Genomic DNA, 21,047 nt, shown 5'->3' with positions numbered 1-21,047 from the left:
TTCCTGTGTATGGATCCCTATCCAGGGATCCGCAAGCAGCATTGGTGGACGCCCTTTCCATCAAGTGGACTTTCCGTCTCGTACGTATTTCCTCCAGTATCCCTATTGCCAAGGGTTCGGTTTAAATTCAAACAAGGAGGCGGCAACCTCATTGTATGAGCCCCAGCGTGGCCCAGACGTCATTGGTTCTCAGACCTACAAGGACACTCAGTGGGAGTCCCTCTTCCACTTCCTCTGCACCACAACCTCCTGTCTCAGGGCACGTGTCTGCACCCAGACCTGCCACGTCTCTTTGTTGAATCCAAAAGGCTTTTCTTGCCCTGTCATGGAAACCATGCTTAAGGCCCGGAAGCCAGCCTCTGCCGGCATATACTACAGGATTTGGCATACTACTTAAAGTGGTGTGCTTCCAGACATTATGACTCTGTGGTTTTCCGGATCTCCAGGATTCTGGCCTTCCTCCAACGGAGATTAGGCCTTTGCCCTGCTTCTCTAAAAGTCCATAGCTCAGCCTCATCAGTGTGGTTTCAACGCAGAATTGCTCCTATACCTCTCCACCTCTCTACAAAACTTCAAACGGGCTCTCAAGACCCACTTCTTCACCAAACCCAGCCAAATCTCATCCTAACTCTCTGTTCTACGCTCTCTATGTACCCCATCTGTGTCACCCCTGTCTGTCTACCCCTCCCCTTTAGATTGTAAGCTCTCACGAGCAGGGCCCTCTTCGCTCATGTGCTTATCATTTGTCTTACTTTAATAATCTTCAACTGTACCACATCCAGCAGTCTTCTGCCACCTGATACTTATTCAAGTGTCATATACTGATGTAACTGTTTATTTACCCTGTACTTGTCCTATACTGTCATCAACTGTAAGTTGCTGTGTTCCTGTTTGATTATTTATGTACTCTGTAATTGGGCGCTGCGGAACCCTTGTGGCGCCATATAAATGGAGGAGGAGGACTAGGACGAGGAGGAGGACTAGGACGAGGAGGAGGACTAGGACGAGGAGGAGGACTAGGACGAGGAGGAGGACTAGGACTAGGAGGAGGACTAGGACTAGGAGGAGGAGGACTAGGAGGAGGAGGACTAGGAGGAGGAGGACTAGGAGGAGGAGGACTAGGAGGACGAGGAGGAGGAGGAGGACGAGGAGGAGGAGGAGGACGAGGAGGAGGAGGAGGACGAGGAGGAGGAGGAGGACGAGGAGGAGGAGGAGGACTAGGAGGAGGAGGAGGACTAGGAGGAGGACTAGGAAGGACTAGGAGGAGGACGAGGACTAGGAGGATTAGGAGGAGGAGAACTAGGAGGAGGAGGAGGACTAGGACGAGGACTAGGACGAGGACTAGGAGGAGGAGGAGGAGGACTAGGACTAGGAGGAGGACTAGGAGGAGGAGGACTACTTCAACAGGCTCCCTTTGAATCTCTGGAAACAGTTTACCTGAAATGGCTCACTGCTAAGAAGTTATTCCTTTTGGCCATTGCATCTGCCAGACAGGTGCCTGACTTGGGCGCTCTGTCTTGTCGCTCTCCTTTTCAAAATTTTCATCGGGACAGGGCTGTACTTGTTTCCATTTGAATGAGGATTTTTGGTTCCGGCCTTGGTCTCCTCAGATCTCTCACGTGCTGAGTGTACTTTTTGATGTGGTTCGTGCTCTCCGTATGTATGTTGACCAAACTAGTTCCCTAAGGAAATTGATTCCCTCTTCATTCTTTATGGTTTTCACAAACGTGGTTGGCCAGCTAATAAACAGATTCTGGCCAGATGAATTAGATTGACAATTACACAATCATATTCTCAAGATGGACTTCCAGTCCCGACTTCTATTTCTGATCATTCTACTGTCTGTTGGATCATCATGGGCGGTACACCGAGGCACGTCCGCTGAACAATTGTGCTAGGTGACTACGTGGTCTTCTATCCACACCTTAGTTCTATGTCTGTGATACAGTCGCCTCCCAGGATGTTTCATTTGGACGCCAGATACTCTTGTCCACTCAGGCGCGTCCCCACCCTTGAAGTGCTGTTTTAGGACATCCCACTGTTATCCCTGTAGAACCCGAAGAAGAAAGAGAGTTATGGTAGACTGTTGTTAACTCTTTCTTCAAGGTCCATAGGGTCCACAGGGCACCCACCCTGACGCACCTGGTCTATAGGGGTTTGCAGCCTTGGTCACTGGTTCCCTTCTCCTGTCTGGGAGAGTGTGTTCTTCTGTGCACCACATCTTCCTTCTCTCTGCTTTTGCTTCCTGCTTTGAGCTTGTTACAAAACTGCAGGGGGCGGGTTATAGGGAGAGCATAGGGAAGCATCTGGGATATCTAAAGACTTAACTATATGGTGCCCAGCAGCTGATCCTACCACCTATACCCCACTGTTATCCCTGTGGACCCTATGGACCTCGAAGAAAGAGCGTTAACAAAGGTAAGTCTACCATAACTCTCCCTTTTGTCATCTGTGATGTCCAGTAGAGGGGTTACCTGGCATCAACGTTAACATGTCTGCGGGTGCCTCATGGCTGCATATCAGGAGACCTCTGCTGTTCATTTGTGTCAGGCTGCCACCTAGTGCACATTTGTGTGAAATTCTACAGTTTTGACACCTTTGCATATAAAGATGCTAGTTTTTGGCACCAGGGGGCTTTGTGCAGCCACAGCGCGCTCCCACTCATCAGTACTGTTTTGGGGTGTTTCCAGCGTCCCCCAGGGGACGAAGGAGAAAACATGTCTTCTTCGAGGTCCATAGTCTCCACAGAGTTAACCTTCGAGGGTATAACTTTACCAGTAAAAATCCACTTCTTCAATTGCATAGGGAACACGTGCTTGCTGTGTGCTGCATGGTTGCATTTCTTTTTGGGATATGTTTTTTTGCTGTTTGCTTGGTGTTATGTGCTCTGTCACTTGGGGGTGGTCGTCTCCTTTCTTTTCTCTCTCCTCTCCGTCTCTTCTTGGGCTTGATTAAATGGAACTGAAGTCAGGTGGGTTACGAAGTAGGTGGAGTCATGTTAAAATGATCTGTTACAAAGTGTCAGGCTCCACATACCACGATCAATACCCCATCATTTTCCATTACACCCCCTACCCCCATGGAATTCAAGAAGAGGATTTTGTTAGTAAATACCAAAATCCTGCTTTTTGCTTTCAGTCAAAAGAATAGTATAACATTTTATTTTATTTGTGGGTAATAAACAAAAAGCACATCATAAATGTGCTGCTTTCATGTTTTGTGTAACTACCTTTTTTGTACTTGTTCTGCTATTAATTGAAAGAAGCTATATTTAAAAAAAAAAAAAAAACAACAACTCTATTTAACTGCTTGGATTTTCATATATATTTAAATTCTAGGATGACCGACTGAAAGAGCCGCTGCAGAGGCTTAAACTGGCCATTAGTAATGTGATGCCTGTACAGATGAACAGATACCAAGAGGATTGCCAAGCACATAATCAGGCCAAAAATGCAAAGTGTGTGCCATGTTATGTTTTTCTTAAATACGTTAAAAAATTTTTTTTTCAAAATAGTTGCTTTTTATTATAAAGCTAGTATTAATTTGTTACTTTATGATATTTCCTTTTTACATTATAAACCTAGGTCTTGGGAGAGGCATATACAGCTGTCTTTAGGTGCATCATACTACTGTATGTTCCAGCATGCAAACCTGCCACCTGCTGAGCATGTGTCCTTTTGGGAAACAGTTTCACTAGATTATTCACACTAACGTGTAATACAATGACAGCTGGAAGAGCTGGAAGATCATTATTTATGATTGTTTATACTTCGTATGGTGTCGCAGTGTTCTGGTACACTGAAAAATCTATGTTTTTAAATAGGTACATGAATGTCAACAAAATGCATATCCAGAAAATGGTAGGGAGGGCACTGCTTGTGAGCACGTAATATATTGGGAAAAGAGCAGCACTGAGATGAAGAGCCAGTGTTACTCTGGATTGTGACAGCAGTTAGGTTGTACCATAGTGCATATGGTAGTCTTTAGTAAAGAGTTGTGATTTCATAGAGTATGTAAAAGGTCCTTTAGAATCTGCACACGCTGTTTTATCTGCTTTCCATTACTGAGCATAGTATTATACATTTTTAAGCGTTAATGTGAAGCCATCCTCTGTTCGCTATCAGAAGAACATCCTGCTAGTTAGTACTATTAGCCAGCGGCTGGACCGTGCTAGGCGATATCGCACTTGTACCCATAATGCTACATTCTTCACAAGATCAAAAAGCATCAGTTAATTAAGAATCCAGTCCACAGAGCACTCCTCCGGGCTGAAGCACTGGTAACTTTAATACTGCAGCAACTCTCCCATAAACACTCCGGACCCCTGGAGTGATGGACTTTCTAGGAACAAGGATTGAGAGAAAGTGCGCTCATAGTGCAGATCAATTTATTTTAATAAAACAATATCACAGGATAAGTCACCCAACATAAGTTCAGACTCGTACCCTGATAACCTACACTGTGGGCTGGTTACCACGGGGTGAAGTAAGTTCCACAAGACAAATGCCGCATAACGCAATACGCTGCTTGGGACCTCACACTGCGCCGCCGGCTGTGGGTTACAGCCATGACCAGTCAGGACACCACGACACGGGACTAGTCAGAGCAGACAGTGCAAGTGGAGAACAATGTGTCTGGCAGGCCACACCCCAACGCGTTTCGTAGGTCACTTCGTCAGGCCCCTGTCTGCTCCGACTGGTCCCGTTTCGTGGTGTCCTGACTGGTCACAGCTGTAACCCACACCCGGCGGCGCGGTGTGAGGTCCAAGCAGCGGGATGGCGCAAGGGGCTCATTAGCGCTCGGTATGCCGGCGGTCGGGATCCCGGCGCCGGTATGCTGGCCCCCGGGATCCTGGCCACCGGACACTCGTACTGCACCCATATTGAACAGCAGATATATCTTTAAGATATATTGGTGCATCTTTCTTTTGGTGTCCATACACTTGTGAGATAATCGGTGCTAACCTCCGATTTCGACCGCATCTGTGAGAGAAATCGAAGGATTGTATGCACATTTTAGGTACCTTTGACGCGATGCGCGGGCACGCCGGTCGAATCTCACGTCTTAAGATAGTATGTGCTGCACTTAATATTTATCGAATCGCAGTGCGATCGCATGTGTTTTTAAAAACATGCTATATATCGCACTGCGATGTGCAATGGGCACCTGCCGGGAGCGGCCAGAGGCTGCACCCACATCGGCGGGGACATGCCCATCATGTGATTACCATGCGATCTATTGCATGCTCGCATGGTAATCACTTTGGCAGTTCAGGTGCGATTTAATTGCACCTGAACTGCCGGTGCGATGCCCCGCGATGTCGCGTCGCGTGGCATCGCACAAGTGTATAGGCACCATTTGTGTATGAAAAACCACTATCTGCAGATACTGTGTATCTGCAGATCGATTGAACTGCAGATATATCTGCCAGTGTGTACTCGGCTTAAAACATAAATTTAGTTTCTGTAATAAAGCTACTGTTGCTGTAAAAAGAAATAGATAATTTGATTCTGAAAGACTACCTAATTACCTATTTAAAAATGTATGTCTATCTTAAGACTGACTTTCAGTATGGTCTGTTTACTTTGTTTTTGGCCTCGCCTTGCCTATAGGCATCAAACTGATGATGGCGATCGGAACCCTTCAGACGAAGATGATGAAGAAAAGCCAGGGAAGAGGGTAATGGGTCCAAGAAAAAAGTTCTACTGGGATGACACTATAAGGTAATTTTATGTTGGACTTGATTGTTTCTTGCAAACTGTGTATATCCCAATGCTTTATGTGCTTTAAGCCATAGAGAGCATAAACGTTATTTCTCTATCGTCCTAGTGGATGCTGGGGTTCCTGAAAGGACCATGGGGAATAGCGGCTCCGCAGGAGACAGGGCACAAAAAGTAAAGCTTTAGGATCAGGTGGTGTGCACTGGCTCCTCCCCCTATGACCCTCCTCCAAGCCAGTTAGATTTTGTGCCCGGCCGAGAAGGGTGCAATCTAGGTGGCTCTCCTAAAGAGCTGCTTAGGAAAGTTTAGCTTAGGTTTTTTATTTTACAGTGAGTCCTGCTGGCAACAGGATCACTGCAACGAGGGACTTAGGGGAGAAGAAGTGAACTCACCTGCGTGCAGGATGGATTGGCTTCTTGGCTACTGGACATCAGCTCCAGAGGGACGATCACAGGTACAGCCTGGATGGTCACCGGAGCCTTGCCGCCGGCCCCCTTGCAGATGCTGAAGTAAGAAGAGGTCCAGAATCGGCGGCAGAAGACTCCTCAGTCTTCTAAAGGTAGCGCACAGCACTGCAGCTGTGCGCCATTTTCCTCTCAGCACACTTCACACGGCAGTCACTGAGGGTGCAGGGCGCTGGGAGGGGGGCGCCCTGGGAGGCAAATGAATACCTATTTTGGCTAAAAATACCTCACATATAGCCTCCGGAGGCTATATGGAGATATTTAACCCCTGCCAGAATCCGTTAAGAGCGGGAGACGAGGCCGCCGAAAAAGGGGCGGGGCCTATCTCCTCAGCACACAGCGCCATTTTCCCTCACAGAAAGGCTGGAGGGAAGGCTCCCAGGCTCTCCCCTGCACTGCACTACAGAAACAGGGTTAAAACAGAGAGGGGGGGCACTAATTTGGCGATATGCTTATATATATATTAAGATGCTATAAGGGAAAACACTTATATAAGGTTGTCCCTATATAATTATAGCGTTTTTGGTGTGTGCTGGCAAACTCTCCCTCTGTCTCTCCAAAGGGCTAGTGGGTCCTGTCCTCTATCAGAGCATTCCCTGTGTGTGTGCTGTGTGTCGGTACGTGTGTGTCGACAGGTAGGAGGACGATGTTGGTGAGGAGGCGGAGCAATTGCCTGTAATGGTGATGTCACTCTCTAGGGAGTCGACACCGGAATGGATGGCTTATTTAGGAAATTACGTGATAATGTCAACACGCTGCAAGGTCGGTTGACGACATGAGACGGCCGACAAACAATTAGTACGGTCCAGACGTCTCAAAAAACACCGTCAAGGGTTTTAAAACGCCCGTTTACTTTAGTCGGTCGACACAGACACAGACAGGGACACTGAATCCAGTGTCGACGGTGAATAAACAAACGTATTCCTTATTAGGGCCACACGTTAAAGGCAATGAAGGAGGTGTTACGTATTTCTGATACTACAAGTACCACAAAAGAGGGTATTATGTGGGATGTGAAAAAACTACCATAGTTTTTCCTGAATCAGATAAATTAAATAAAGTGTGTGATGATGCGTGGGTTCCCCCCGATAGAAAATTATGGGCGGTATACCCTTTCCCGCCAGAAGTTAGGGCGCGTTGGGAAACACCCCTTAAGGTGGATAAGGCGCTCACACGCTTATCAAAACAAGTGGTGGTACCGTCTATAGATAGGGCCGTCCTCAAGGACCAGCTGACAAGGCTGGAAAATATAATAAAAAGTATATACACACATACTGGTGTTATACTGCGGCCAGCGATCGCCTCAGCCTGGATGTGCAGAGCTAGGGTGGCTTGGTCGGATTCCCTGACTAAAAATATTGATACCCTTGACAGGGACAGTATTTTATTGACTATAGAGCATTTCTATATATGCGAGATGCACAGAGGGATATTTGCACTCTGGCATCATGAATAAACGCGATGTCCATAACTGCCAGAAGATGTTATGGACACGACAGTGGTCAGGTGATGCAGATTCCAAACGGCACAGTATGGCCGTATAAAGGAAGAGGACTTGTTTGGGGTCGGTCCATCGGACCTGGTGGTCACGGCAACTGCTGGAAAATCCACCGTTTTTTACCCTAAGTCACATCTCTGCAGAAAAAGACACCGTCTTTTCAGCCTCAGTCCTCTCGTCCCTATAAGATCATATCTGCCCAGGGATAGAGGAAAGGGAAGAAGACTGCAACAGGCAGCCTATTCCCAGGAACAGAAGCGTTCCACCGCGTCTGACAAGTTCTCAGCATGGCGCTGAGACCGTACAGGACCCCTGGATCCTACAAGTAGTATCCCGGGGGTACAGATGGGAATGTCGAGACGTTTCCCCTTCGCAGGCTCCTGAAGTCTGCTTTACCAAGTCTCCCTCCGACAAGGAGGTAGTATGGGAAAAAATTCACAAGCTGTGTTCCCAGCAGGTGACAATTAAATTACCCCTCCTACTACAGAAAAGGGGTATTATTCCACACTATATTGTGGTACTGAAGCCAGAAGGCTAGGTGAGACTTATTCTAAAAAATTTTTTTTTGAACACTTACAAAGGTTCAAATTAAGATGAAGTCACTCAGAGCAGTGATAACGAACCAGGAAGAAGGGGACTATATAGTGTCCCAGGACATCAGGGATGCTTACCTCTATGTCCCAAATTTGCCCTTCTCACTAAGGGTACCTCAGGTTCGTGGTGCAGAACTGTCACTATCAGTTTCAGACGCTGCCGTTTGGATTGTCCACGGCACCCCGGGGTCTTTACCAAGGTAATGGCCGAATTGATGATTCTTCTTCGAAGAAAAGGCGTCTTAATTATCCCTTACTTGGACGATCTCCTGATAGGGGCATAGTCCAGGGAACAGTTGGAGGTCGGAGTAGCACTATCTCGGATACTGCTACAATCAGCACGGGTGGATTCTAAATATTCCAAAATCGCAGCTGATCCCGACGACACGTCTGCTGTGCCTAGGGATGATTCTGGACACAGTCCAGAAAAAGGTGTTTCTCCCGGAAGAGAAAGCCAGGGAGTTATCCGAGCAAGTCAGGAACCTCCTAAAAACAGTGCATCATTGCACAAGGGTCCTGGTAAAAATGGTGGCTTCCTACGAAGCAATTCCATTCGGCAGATTTCACGTAAGAACTTTTCAGTGGGATCTGCTGGACAAATGGTCCGGATCGCATCTTCAGATGCATCAGCGGATAACCCAATATCCAAGGACAAGGGTGTCTCTCCTGTGGTGGTTATAGAGTGCTCATCTTCTAGAGGGCCGCAGATTCGGCATTCAGGATTGGATGCTGGTAACCACGGAGCCCAGCCTGAGAGGCTGGGGAGCAGTCACACAAGGGAAAAATTTCCAGGGAGTGTGATCAAGTATGGAGACTTTTCTCCACATAAATATACTGGAGCTAAGGGTAAATTTATAATGCTCTAAGCTTAGCAAGACCTCTGCTTCAAGGTCAGCCGGTATTGATCCAGTGGGAAAAACATCACGGCAGTCGCCCACGTAAACAGACAGGGCGACACAAGAAGCAGGAGGGCAATGGCAGAAACTGCAAGGACTTTTCGCTGGGCGGAAAATCATGTGATAACACTGTCAGCAGTTTTTCATCCCGGGAATGGAAACTGGGAAGCAGACTTCCTCAGCACGACCTCCACCCGGGAGAGTGGAAACTTCATTGAGAAGTTTTTTCCACATGATTGTAAACCGTTGGGAAATACCAAAGGTGGACATGATGGCGTCCCGTCTGAACAAAAAACGGGACAGGTATTGCGCCAGGTCAAGAGACCCTCAGGCAATAGATGTGGACGTTCTGGTAACACCGTGGGTGTACCAGTCGGTGTATGTGTTCCCTCCTCTGCTTCTCATACCTAAGGTGCTGAGAATTATAAGACGTAGAGGAGTAAGAACTATACTCATGGCTCCGGATTGGCCAAGAAGGACTTGGTACCCGGAACTTCAAGAGATGCTTACAGAGGTCTTATGGCCTCTGCCGCTAAGAAGGGACTTGCTTCAGCAAGTACCATGTCTGTTCCAAGACTTACCGCAGCTGCGTTTGTCGGCATGGCGATGGAAAGCCGGATCCTAAGGGAAAAAAGGCATTCCGGAAGAGGTCATTCCTACCCTGGTCAAAGCCAGAAAGGAGGTGACCGCACAACATTATCACCACGTGTGGCGAAAATTTGTTGCGTGGTGTGAGGCCAGGAAGGCCCCACAAAGAAATTTCAACTCGGTCGTTTCCTGCATTTCCTGCAAACAGGAGTGTCTATGGGCCTCAAATTGGGGTCCATTAAGGTTCAAATTCGGCCCTGTAAATTTTCTTCCAGAAAGAATTGGCTTCAGTTCCTGAAGTCCAGAAGTTTGTCAAGGGAGTATTGCATATACAAACCCCTTTTTTGTGCCTCCAGTGGCACTGTGGGATCTCAACGTAGTTCTGGGATTTCTCAAATCACATTGGTTTAAAACCAGTCAAATATGTGGATTTGCAGCATCTCACATAAAAAGTGACCATGCTCTTGGCCCTGGCCTGGACCAGGCGAGTGTCAAATTGGTGGTTTTTTCTCAAAAAAGCCCATATCTGTTTGTCCATTCGGACAGGGCAGAGCTGTGGACTCGTCCCCAGTTCTCTCCCTAAGGTGGTGTCAGTGTTTCACCTGAACCAGCTTATTGTGGTGCCTTGCACCTACTAGGGACTTGGAGGACTCCAAGTTGCTAGAAGTTGTCAGGGCCCTGAAAATATATTCCAGGACAGCTGGAGTCAGAAATTCTGACTCGCTGTTTATACTGTATGCACCCAACAAGTTGGGTGCGCCTGCTTCTAAGCAGTCGATTGCTCGTTGGATTTGTAACACAATTCAACTTGCACATTCTGAGGCAGGCCTGCCACAGTCTAAATCGGTTAAGGCCCATTCCACAAGGAAGGTGGGCTCATCTTGGGCGGCTGCCCGAGAGGTCTCGGCATTACAACTCTGCCGAGCAGCTACGTGGTCAGGGGAGAACACGTTTGTAAAATTCTACAAATTTGATATCCTGGCAAAAGAGGACCTGGAGTTCTCTCATTCGGTGCTGCAGAGTCATCCGCACTCTCCCGCCCGTTTGGGAGCTTTGGTATAATCCCCATGGTCCTTTCAGGAACCCCAGCATCCACTAGGACGATAGAGAAAATAAGAATTTACTTACCGATAATTCTATTTCTCGGAGTCCGTAGTGGATGCTGGGCGCCCATCCCAAGTGCGGATTATCTGCAATACTTGTACATAGTTACAAAAATCGGGTTATTATTGTTGTGAGCCATCTTTTCAGAGGCTCCGCTGTTATCATACTGTTAACTGGGTTTAGATCACAAGTTGTACGGTGTGATTGGTGTGGCTGGTATGAGTCTTACCCGGGATTCAAAATTCCTCCCTTATTGTGTACGCTCGTCCGGGCACAGTACCTAACTGGCTTGGAGGAGGGTCATAGGGGGAGGAGCCAGTGCACACCACCTGATCCTAAAGCTTTACTTTTTGTGCCCTGTCTCCTGCGGAGCCGCTATTCCCCATGGTCCTTTCAGGAACCCCAGCATCCACTACGGACTCCGAGAAATAGAATTATCGGTAAGTAAATTCTTATTTTCTCTGACGTCCTAGTGGATGCTGGGAACTCCGTAAGGACCATGGGGAATAGCGGCTCCGCAGGAGACTGGGCACAACTAAAAGAAAGCTTTTAGACTACCTGGTGTGCACTGGCTCCTCCCACTATGACCCTCCTCCAAGCCTCAGTTAGATTTCTGTGCCCGGCCGAGCTGGATGCACACTAGGGGCTCTCCTGAGCTCCTAGAAAGAAAGTTTATTTTAGGTTTTTTATTTTACAGTGAGACCTGCTGGCAACAGGCTCACTGCATCGAGGGACTAAGGGGAGAAGAAGCGAACCTACCTGCTTGCAGCTAGCTTGGGCTTCTTAGGCTACTGGACACCATTAGCTCCAGAGGGATCGACCGCATGGAACTGGCCTTGGTGTTCGTTCCCGGAGCCGCGCCGCCGTCCCCCTTACAGAGCCAGAAGAAAGAAGAGGTCCGGAAAATCGGCGGCAGAAGACATCAGTCTTCACCAAGGTAGCGCACAGCACTGCAGCTGTGCGCCATTGCTCCTCATACACACCTCACACTCCGGTCACTGAGGGTGCAGGGCGCTGGGGGGGGGCGCCCTGAGCAGCAATAAAAACACCTTGGCTGGCAAATATATCACAATATATAGCCCCAGAGGCTATATATGTGATAAATACCCCTGCCAGAATCCATAAAAAAGCGGGAGAAAAGTCAGCGAAAAAGGGGCGGAGCTATCTCCCTCAGCACACTGGCGCCATTTTCTCTTCACAGTGCAGCTGGAAGACAGCTCCCGAGGCTCTCCCCTGTAGTTTGCAGGCTCAAAGGGTTAAAAAGAGAGGGGGGGCACTAAATTTAGGCGCAATATTGTATATACAAGCAGCTATTGGGAAAAATTCGCTCAATATAGTGTTAATCCCTAAATTATATAGCGCTCTGGTGTGTGCTGGCATACTCTCTCTCTGTCTCCCCAAAGGGCTGTGTGGGGTCCTGTCCTCAGTCAGAGCATTCCCTGTGTGTGTGCGGTGTGTCGGTACGGCTGTGTCAACACGTTTGATGAGGAGGCTTATGTGGTGGCAGAGCAGATGCCGATAAATGTGATGTCGCCCCCTGTGGGGCCGACACCAGAGTGGATGGATATGTGGAAGGTATAAACCGACCGTGTCAACTCCTTACATAAAAGGCTGGATGACGTAACAGCTGTGGGACAGCCGGCTTCTCAGCCCGCGCCTGCCCAGGCGTCTCAATGGCCATCAGGGGCTCAAAAACGCCCGCTCCCTCAGATGGCAGACACAGATGTCGACACGGAGTCTGACTCCAGTGTCGACGAGGTTGAGACATATACACAATCCACTAGGAACATCCGTTACATGATCCCGGCAATAAAAAATGTGTTACACATTTCTGACATTAACCCAAGTACCACTAAAAAAGGGTTTTATGTGTGGGGAGAAAAAGCAGGCAGTGTTTTGTTCCCCCATCAAATGAGTGAATGAAGTGTGAAAAAGCGTGGGTTCCCCCGATAAGAAACTGGTAATTTCTAAAAAGTTACTGATGGCGTACCCTTTCCCGCCAGAGGATAAGTTACGCTGGGAGATATCCCTTAGGGTGGATAAGGCGCTCACACGTTCGTTAAAAAAGGTGGCACTGCCGTCTTAGGATACGGCCACTTTGAAGGTACCTGCTGATAAAAAGCAGGAGGCTATCCTGAAGTCTGTATTTACACACTCAGGTACTAGACTGAGACCTGCAGATAGTGCTGCTGCAGCGTGGTCTGTGACCCTGTCAAACAGGGATACTATTTTGCGAACATAAGAGCATATTAAAGACGTCGTCTTATATATGAGGGATGCACAGAGGGATATTTTGCCGGCTGGCATCCATAATTAATGCAATGTCCATTCTGTCAGGAGGGTATTAGAGACCCGACACTGGACAGGTGATGCTGACTTTAAAAGGCACATAGAGCCTTATAAGGGTGAGGAATTGTTTGGGGATGGTCTCTGGGACCTCGTATCCACAGCAACAGCTGGGAAGAAAATTTTTTACCTCAGGTTTCCTCACAGCCTAAGAAAGCACTGTATTATCAGGTACAGTCCTTTCGGCTTCAGAAAAGCAAGCGGGTCAAAGGCGCTTCCTTTCTGCACAGAGACGAGGGAAGAGGGAAAAAAGCTGCACCAGTCAGCCAGTTCCCAGAATCAAAATTCTTCCTCCGCTTCCTCTGAGTCCACCGCATGACGCGGGGGCTCCACAGGCGTAGCCAGTTACGGTGGGGGGCCGCCTCAAAAATGTCAGCGATCAGTGGGCTCGCTCACAGGTGGATCCCTGGATCCTTCAAGTAGTATCTCAGGGGTACAAGCTGGAATTCGAGGCGTCTCATCCCCCCCCCCCCGCCGTTTCCTCAAATCTGCCTTGACGACAACTCCCTCAGGCAGGGAGGCTGTGCTAGAGGCAATTCACAAGCTGTATTCCCAGCAGGTGATAGTCAAGGTGCCCCTACTTCAACAAGGACGGGGTTACTATTCCACACTGTTTGTGGTACCGAAACCGGACGGTTCGGTGAGACCCATGTTAAATTTGAAATCCTTGAACACATACATAAAAAAATTCAAGTTCAAGATGGAATCGCTCAGGGCGGTTATTGCAAGCCTGGAGGAGGGGGATTACATGGTATCCCTGGACATCAAGGATGCTTACCTACATGTCCCCATTTACCATCCTCACCAGGAGTACCTCAGATTTGTGGTACAGGATTGCCATTACCAATTCCAAACACTGCCGTTTGGACTGTCCACGGCACCGAGGGTCTTTACCAAGGTAATGGCAGAAATGATGATACTCCTTCGAAAGAAGGGAGTTTTAATTATCCCGTACTTGGACGATCTCCTTATAAAGGCGAGGTCCAAGGAGCAGTTGTTGGTCGGAGTAGCACTATCTCGGGAAGTGCTACAACAGCACGGATGGATTCTATACATTCCAAAGTCACAGCTGGTTCCTACCACACGCCTACTATTGTTCTGGGAATGGTTCTGGACACAGAACAGAAAAAAGTATTTCTCCCGCAGGAGAAAGCCAAGGAGCTGTCATCTCTAGTCAGAGACCTCCTGAAACCAAAACAGGTATCGGTGCATCACTGCACACGAGTCCTGGGAAAAATGATAGCTTCTTACGAAGCAGAATTCCATTCGGCAGGTTCCATGCAAGAACCTTTCAGTGGGACCTCTTGGACAAGTGGTCGGGATCGCATCTTCAGATGCATCGGCTGATAACCCTGTCTCCAAGGACCAGGGTGTCTCTGCTGTGGTGGCTGCAGAGTGCTCATCTTCAAGAGGGCCGCAGATTCGGCATACAGGACTGGGTCCTGGTAAACACGGATGCCAGCCTTCGAGGCTGGGGGCCAGTCACACAGGGAAGAAATTTCCAAGGACTTTGGTCAAGTCAGGAGTCGTCCCTACACATAAATATTCTGGAACTGAGGGCCATTTACAATGCCCTAAGTCTGGCAAGGCCTCTGCTTCAAAACCAGCCGGTACTGATCCAATCAGACAACATCACGGCAGTCGCCCATGTAAACCGACAGGGCGGCACAAGAAGCAGGATGGCGATGGCAGAAGCCACAAGGATTCTCCGATGGGCGGAAAATCACGTGATAGCACTGTCAGCAGTGTTCATTCCGGGAGTGGTCAACTGGGAAGCAGACTTCCTCAGCAGACACGACCTACACCCGGGAGAGTGGGGACTTCATCCAGAAGTCTTCAAACTGTTGGTAAACCGTTGGGAAAGGCCACAGGTGGACATGATGGCGTCCCGCCTCAACAAAAAACTAGATATTGCGCCAGGTCAAGGGGACCCTCAGGCGATAGCTGTGGACGCTCTAGTGACACCGTGGGTGTACCAGTCGGTTTATGTATTCCCTCCTCTGCCTCTCATACCAAAGGTACTGAGAATAATAAGAAGACGAGGAGTAAGAACGATAGTAGTGGTTCCGGATGGGCCAAGAAGAGCTTGGTACCCAGAACTTCAAGAAATGATATCAGAGGACCCATGGCCTCTACCGCTCAGACAGGATCTGCTACAGCAGGGGCCCTGTCTGTTCCAAGACTTACCGCGGCTGCGTTTGACGGCATGGCGGTTGAATTCCGGATCCTAAAGGAAAAGGGCATTCCGGAAGAAGTCATTCCTACGCTGATAAAAGCCAGGAAAGAAGTAACCGCAAACCATTATCACCGTATTTGGCGAAAATATGTTGCGTGGTGTGAGGCCAGGAAGGCCCCAACAGAGGAATTTCAGCTGGGTTGTTTTCTGCACTTCCTACAGTCAGGAGTGACTATGGGCCTAAACTTGGGTTCCATTAAGGTCCAGATTTCGGCTCTGTCGATTTTCTTCCAGAAAGAACTGGCTTCACTGCCTGGAGTTCAGACATTTGTAAAGGGAGTGCTACATATTCAGCCCCCTTTTGTGCCTCCTGTGGCACCTTGGGATCTCAACGTGGTGTTGAGTTTCCTAACATCACATTGGTTTGATCCACTTAAAACTGTGGATTTGAAATATCTCACGTGGAAAGTGGTCATGTTATTGGCCTTGGCTTCGGCCAGGCGTGTGTCAGAATTGGCGGCTTTGTCATGTAAAAGCCCTTATCTGATTTTCCATATGGATAGGGCAGAATTGAGGACTCGTCCCCAGTTTCTCCCTAAGGTGGTATCAACTTTTCACTTGAACCAACCTATTGTAGTGCCTGCGGCTACTAGGGACTTGGAAGATTCCAAGTTACTGGACGTAGTCAGGGCCTTAAAAATGTATATTTCCAGGACGGCTGGAGTCAGGAAAATTGACTCGCTTTTTATCCTGTAGGCACCCAACAAAATAGGTGCTCCTGCTTCTAAGCAGACTATTGCTCGCTGAATTTGTAGCACAATTCAGCTGGAGCATTCTGCGGCTGGATTGCCGCATCCTAAATCAGTAAAAGCCCATTCCACGAGGAAAGTGGGCTCATCTTGGGCGGCTGCCCGAGGGGTCTCGGCTTTACAACTTTGCCGAGCTGCAACTTGGTCAGGGGCAAACACGTTTGCAAAATTCTACAAATTTGATACCCTGGCTGAGGAGGACCTTGAGTTCTCTCATTCGGTGCTGCAGAGTCATCCGCACTCTCCCGCCCGTTTGGGAGCTTTGGTATAATCCCCATGGTCCTTACGGAGTTCCCAGCATCCACTAGGACGTCAGAGAAAATAAGATTTTACTCACCGGTAAATCTATTTCTCGTAGTCCGTAGTGGATGCTGGGCGCCCATCCCAAGTGCGGATTGTCTGCAATACTTGTATGTAGTTATTGCCTAACTAAGGGTTATTGTTGAGCCATCTGTTGAGAGGCTCAGTTATATTTCATACTGTTAACTGGGTATAGTATCACAAGCTATACGGTGTGATTGGTGTGGCTGGTATGAGTCTTACCCGGGATTCAAAATCCTTCCTTATTGTGTCAGCTCTTCCGGGCACAGTATCCTAACTGAGGCTTGGAGGAGGGTCATAGTGGGAGGAGCCAGTGCACACCAGGTAGTCTAAAAGCTTTCTTTTAGTTGTGCCCAGTCTCCTGCGGAGCCGCTATTCCCCATGGTCCTTACGGAGTTCCCAGCATCCACTACGGACTACGAGAAATAGATTTACCGGTGAGTAAAATCTTATTTTTCTCCTTCGGGGTCCACAGTAGATCCATAGGATATACATTGGGTTGTAGGTGGCGTGAGAGTATTGGGCACCAAATGGTTAATTTTTTGAGCTCCCAGGACGCCTTAGTTCAACCTCCGTATAACCCCGCCTTCTGGCCCAGGGAATTAATTTTTTTGTTTGATGCGACTGGAGCCGCACCACTGTAGAAATGGGGTGGCTTTTTTTACAGCCACAATCTTTTTATTTTATATAGCCTTTTTTTTTTTTTACTCGCGACTTTGCTATGTGTCTTATACACATTTTTCTAAAGTCACTGCAACAACTTTCCGCTGATGTTGCTACAACAGGTACCCTCATGTAGACACTGGAGTTACGACGGGCGCCAGCGGGATGTACTAGCAGGTCCGTACTGGTGATCCCAGGCTGTGGCCGGAGCATGGGGAGAGATGGTAAGGCGTCTTGACTGCTTATCGGTCTATGTAGCATTTAACGCAGTCTTACTGTCGCGGGTTAGAGATTGTTTTTGGTGGCAATATCGAACTAAGAAACCGGGTTCTAGTATCCCGCTCTACGGAGGCAGGTGATACAGCACTGATTTCTCTAGCATCCATAAGGGATATTGGGGGAATCTAGTACGATGGGGTATAGACGGGGTCCAAAGGAGCTGGTGCACTTTAAATTTCTTCAACTGCATGTGCTAGCTCCTCCCCTCTATGCCCTCTACCACAGGCAGTTTAGAAAAAAGTGCCCTCAGGAGAGGATGCACACTCTGGAGCTCCAGAGAGTTTTCTTCAGTTTATTTTCTCTGACGTCCTAAGTGGATGCTGGGGACTCCGTCAGGACCATGGGGATTAGCGGCTCCGCAGGAGACAGGGCACAAAAGTAAAAGCTTTAGGACTAGGTGGTGTGCACTGGCTCCTCCCCCTATGACCCTCCTCCAAGCCTCAGTTAGGTTTTTGTGCCCGGCCGAGAAGGGTGCAATCTAGGTAGCTCTCCTGAGCTGCTAAGAATAAAAGTATAGACTTAGGTTTTTTTTATTTTCAGTGAGTCCTGCTGGCAACAGGCTCACTGCATCGAGGGACTAAGGGGAAAAGAAGCGAACTCACCTGCGTGCAGAGTGGATTGGGCTTCTTGGCTACTGGACATTAGCTCCAGAGGGACGATCACAGGCCCAGCCATGGATGGGTCCCGAAGCCGCGCCGCCGGCCCCCCTACAGAGCCAGAAGAGTGAAGAGGTCCAGAAATCGGCGGCAGAAGGCATCTTGTCTTCAAAAAGGTAGCGCACAGCACTGCAGCTGTGCGCCATTGCTCTCAGCACACTTCACACTCCGGTCACTGAGGGTGCAGGGCACTGGGGGGGGGCGCCCTGAGACGCAATGAAAACACTATTTATGGTAAAAAATACATCACATATAGCTCCTGGGCTATATGGATGTATTTAACCCCTGCCATTTTACCTCATAAAAAGCGGGAGAAAGGCCGCCGTGAAGGGGGCGGAGCCTATCTCCTCAGCACACAAGCGCCATTTTCCCTCACAGCTCCGCTGGAAGGACGTCTCCCTGACTCTCCCCTGCAGTCCTGCACTACAGAAACAGGGTAAAAAAGAGAGGGGGGGGCACTAATTTGGCATATAAAAACATATATAGCAGCTATAAGGGAGAAACACTTATTTATAAGGTTGTCCCTATACATATATAGCGCTCTGGTGTGTGCTGGCAAACTCTCCCTCTGTCTCCCCAAAGGGCTAGTGGGGTCCTGTCCTCTATCAGAGCATTCCCTGTGTGTGTGCTGTGTGTCGGTACGCGTGTGTCGACATGTATGAGGAGGAAAATGGTGTGGAGGCGGAGCAATTGCCTGTATTAGTGATGTCACCCCCTAGGGAGTCGACACCTGACTGGATGGTCTTATTTAAGGAATTACGTGATAGTGTCAGCACTTTACAAAAAACTGTTGACGACATGAGACAGCCGGCAAGTCAGTTAGTGCCTGTCCAGGCGTCTCAAACACCGTCAGGGGCTCTAAAGCGCCCATTACCTCAGTCGGTCGACACAGACACGGACACTGACTCCAGTGTCGACGGTGAAGAAACAAACGTATTTTCCAGTAGGGCTACACGTTACATGATCACGGCAATGAAGGAGGCTTTGCATATTTCTGATACTACAAGTACCACAAAAAAGGGTATTATGTGGGGTGTGAAAAAACTACCCGTAGTTTTTCCTGAATCAGAAGAATTAAATGAAGTGTGTGATGATGCGTGGGTCTCCCCCGATAAAAAATTGCTGATATCTAAGAAATTATTGGCATTATACCCTTTCCCGCCAGAAGTTAGGGCGCGTTGGGAAACACCCCCTAGGGTGGATAAGGCACTCACACGCTTATCAAAACAAGTGGCGTTACCGTCTCCTGATACGACCGCCCTCAAGGAGCCAGTTGATAGGAAGCTGGAAAATGTCCTAAAAAGTATATACACACATACTGGTGTTATACTGCGACCAGCGATTGCCTCAGCCTGGATGTGCAGCGCTGGGGTGGCGTGGTCGGAGTCCCTGACTGAAAATATTGATACCCTTGACAGGGACAGTATTTTATTGACTATAGAGCGTTTAAAAGATGCGTTTCTATATATGCGTGATGCACAGAGGGATATTTGCACCCTGGCATCAAGAGTAAGTGCGATGTCCATTTCTGCCAGAAGATGTTTATGGACACGACAGTGGTCAGGTGATGCGGATTCCAAACGGCACATGGAAGTATTGCCGTATAAAGGGGAGGAGTTATTTGGGGTCGGTCTTTCGGACCTGGTGGCCACGGCAACAGCTGGAAAATCCACCTTTTTACCCCAACTCACCTCTCAGCAGAAAAAGACACCGTCTTTTCAGCCTCAGTCCTTTCGTCCCCATAAGGGCAAGCGGGCAAAAGGCCAGTCATATCTGCCCCGGGGTAGAGGAAAGGGAAAAAGACTGCAGCAGACAGCCTCATCCCAGGAACAGAAGCCCTCCACCGCTTCTGCCAAGTCCTCAGCATGACGCTGGGGCCTTACAAGCGGACTCGGGTGCGGTGGGGGGTCGTCTCAAGAGTTTCAGCGCGCAGTGGGCTCACTCGCAAGTGGACCCCTGGATCCTACAGGTAGTATCCCAGGGGTACAGATTGGAATTCGAGACGTCTCCCCCTCGCAGGTTCCTGAAGTCTGCTTTACCAACGTCTCCCTCCGACAGGGAGGCAGTATTGGAAGCAATTCACAAGCTGTATTCCCAGCAGGTGATAATCAAAGTACCCCTCCTACAACAGGGAAAGGGGTATTATTCCACACTATTTGTGGTACCAAAGCCAGATGGCTCGGTGAGACCTATTCTAAATCTGAAATCTTTGAACACTTACATACAAAGGTTCAAATTCAAGATGAAGTCACTCAGAGCAGTGATAGCGAACCTGGAAGAAGGGGACTATATGGTGTCCCTGGACATCAAGGATGCTTACCTTCATGTCCCAATTTGCCCTTCTCACCAAGGGTACCTCAGGTTCGTAGTACAGAACTGTCATTATCAGTTTCAGACGCTGCCGTTTGGATTGTCCACGGCACCCCGGGTCTTTACCAAGGTAATGGCCGAAATGATGATTCTTCTTCGAAGAAAAGGCGTCTTAATTATCCCTTACTTGGACGATCTCCTGATAAGGGCAAAGTCCAGGGAACAGTTGGAGGTCGGAGTAGCACTATCTCGGGTACTGCTACAACAGCACGGGTGGATTCTAAATATTCCAAAATCGCAGCTGATCCCGACGACACGTCTGCTGTTCCTAGGGATGATTCTGGACACAGTCCAGAAAAAGGTGTTTCTCCCGGAGGAGAAAGCCAGGGAGTTATCCGAGCTAGTCAGGAACCTCCTAAAACCAGGAAAAGTGTCAGTGCATCATTGCACAAGGGTCCTGGGAAAAATGGTGGCTTCTTACGAAGCGATTCCATTCGGCAGATTTCACGCAAGAACTTTTCAGTGGGATCTGCTGGACAAATGGTCCGGATCGCATCTTCAGATGCATCAGCGGATAACCCTGTCTCCGAGGACAAGGGTGTCTCTTCTGTGGTGGCTGCAGAG

General features: G+C 48.6%; 1 protein-coding gene across 3 annotated transcripts in view; it reads left to right on the top strand.

Moving 5' to 3' along the window:
* The window catches only part of UBN2 (ubinuclein 2), a 363,995-nt gene that overhangs the window by 117,243 nt on the left and 225,705 nt on the right, over positions 1–21,047 (top strand). For all 3 annotated transcript variants that reach the window (XM_063940410.1, XM_063940409.1, XM_063940411.1), the window contains 2 exons: positions 3,339–3,457; positions 5,613–5,723. In XM_063940410.1, the coding sequence (XP_063796480.1) occupies positions 3,339–3,457; positions 5,613–5,723 (230 nt within the window). The remainder of the gene's footprint in view (positions 1–3,338; positions 3,458–5,612; positions 5,724–21,047) is intronic.

This window comes from Pseudophryne corroboree, chromosome 9 (genome assembly GCF_028390025.1).
Source record: "Pseudophryne corroboree isolate aPseCor3 chromosome 9, aPseCor3.hap2, whole genome shotgun sequence".
NCBI lineage: Eukaryota > Metazoa > Chordata > Amphibia > Anura > Myobatrachidae > Pseudophryne > Pseudophryne corroboree.
The sequence above is the reverse complement of the archived record's forward strand: the minus strand, read 5'-3'. Positions and strand labels throughout refer to the sequence as shown.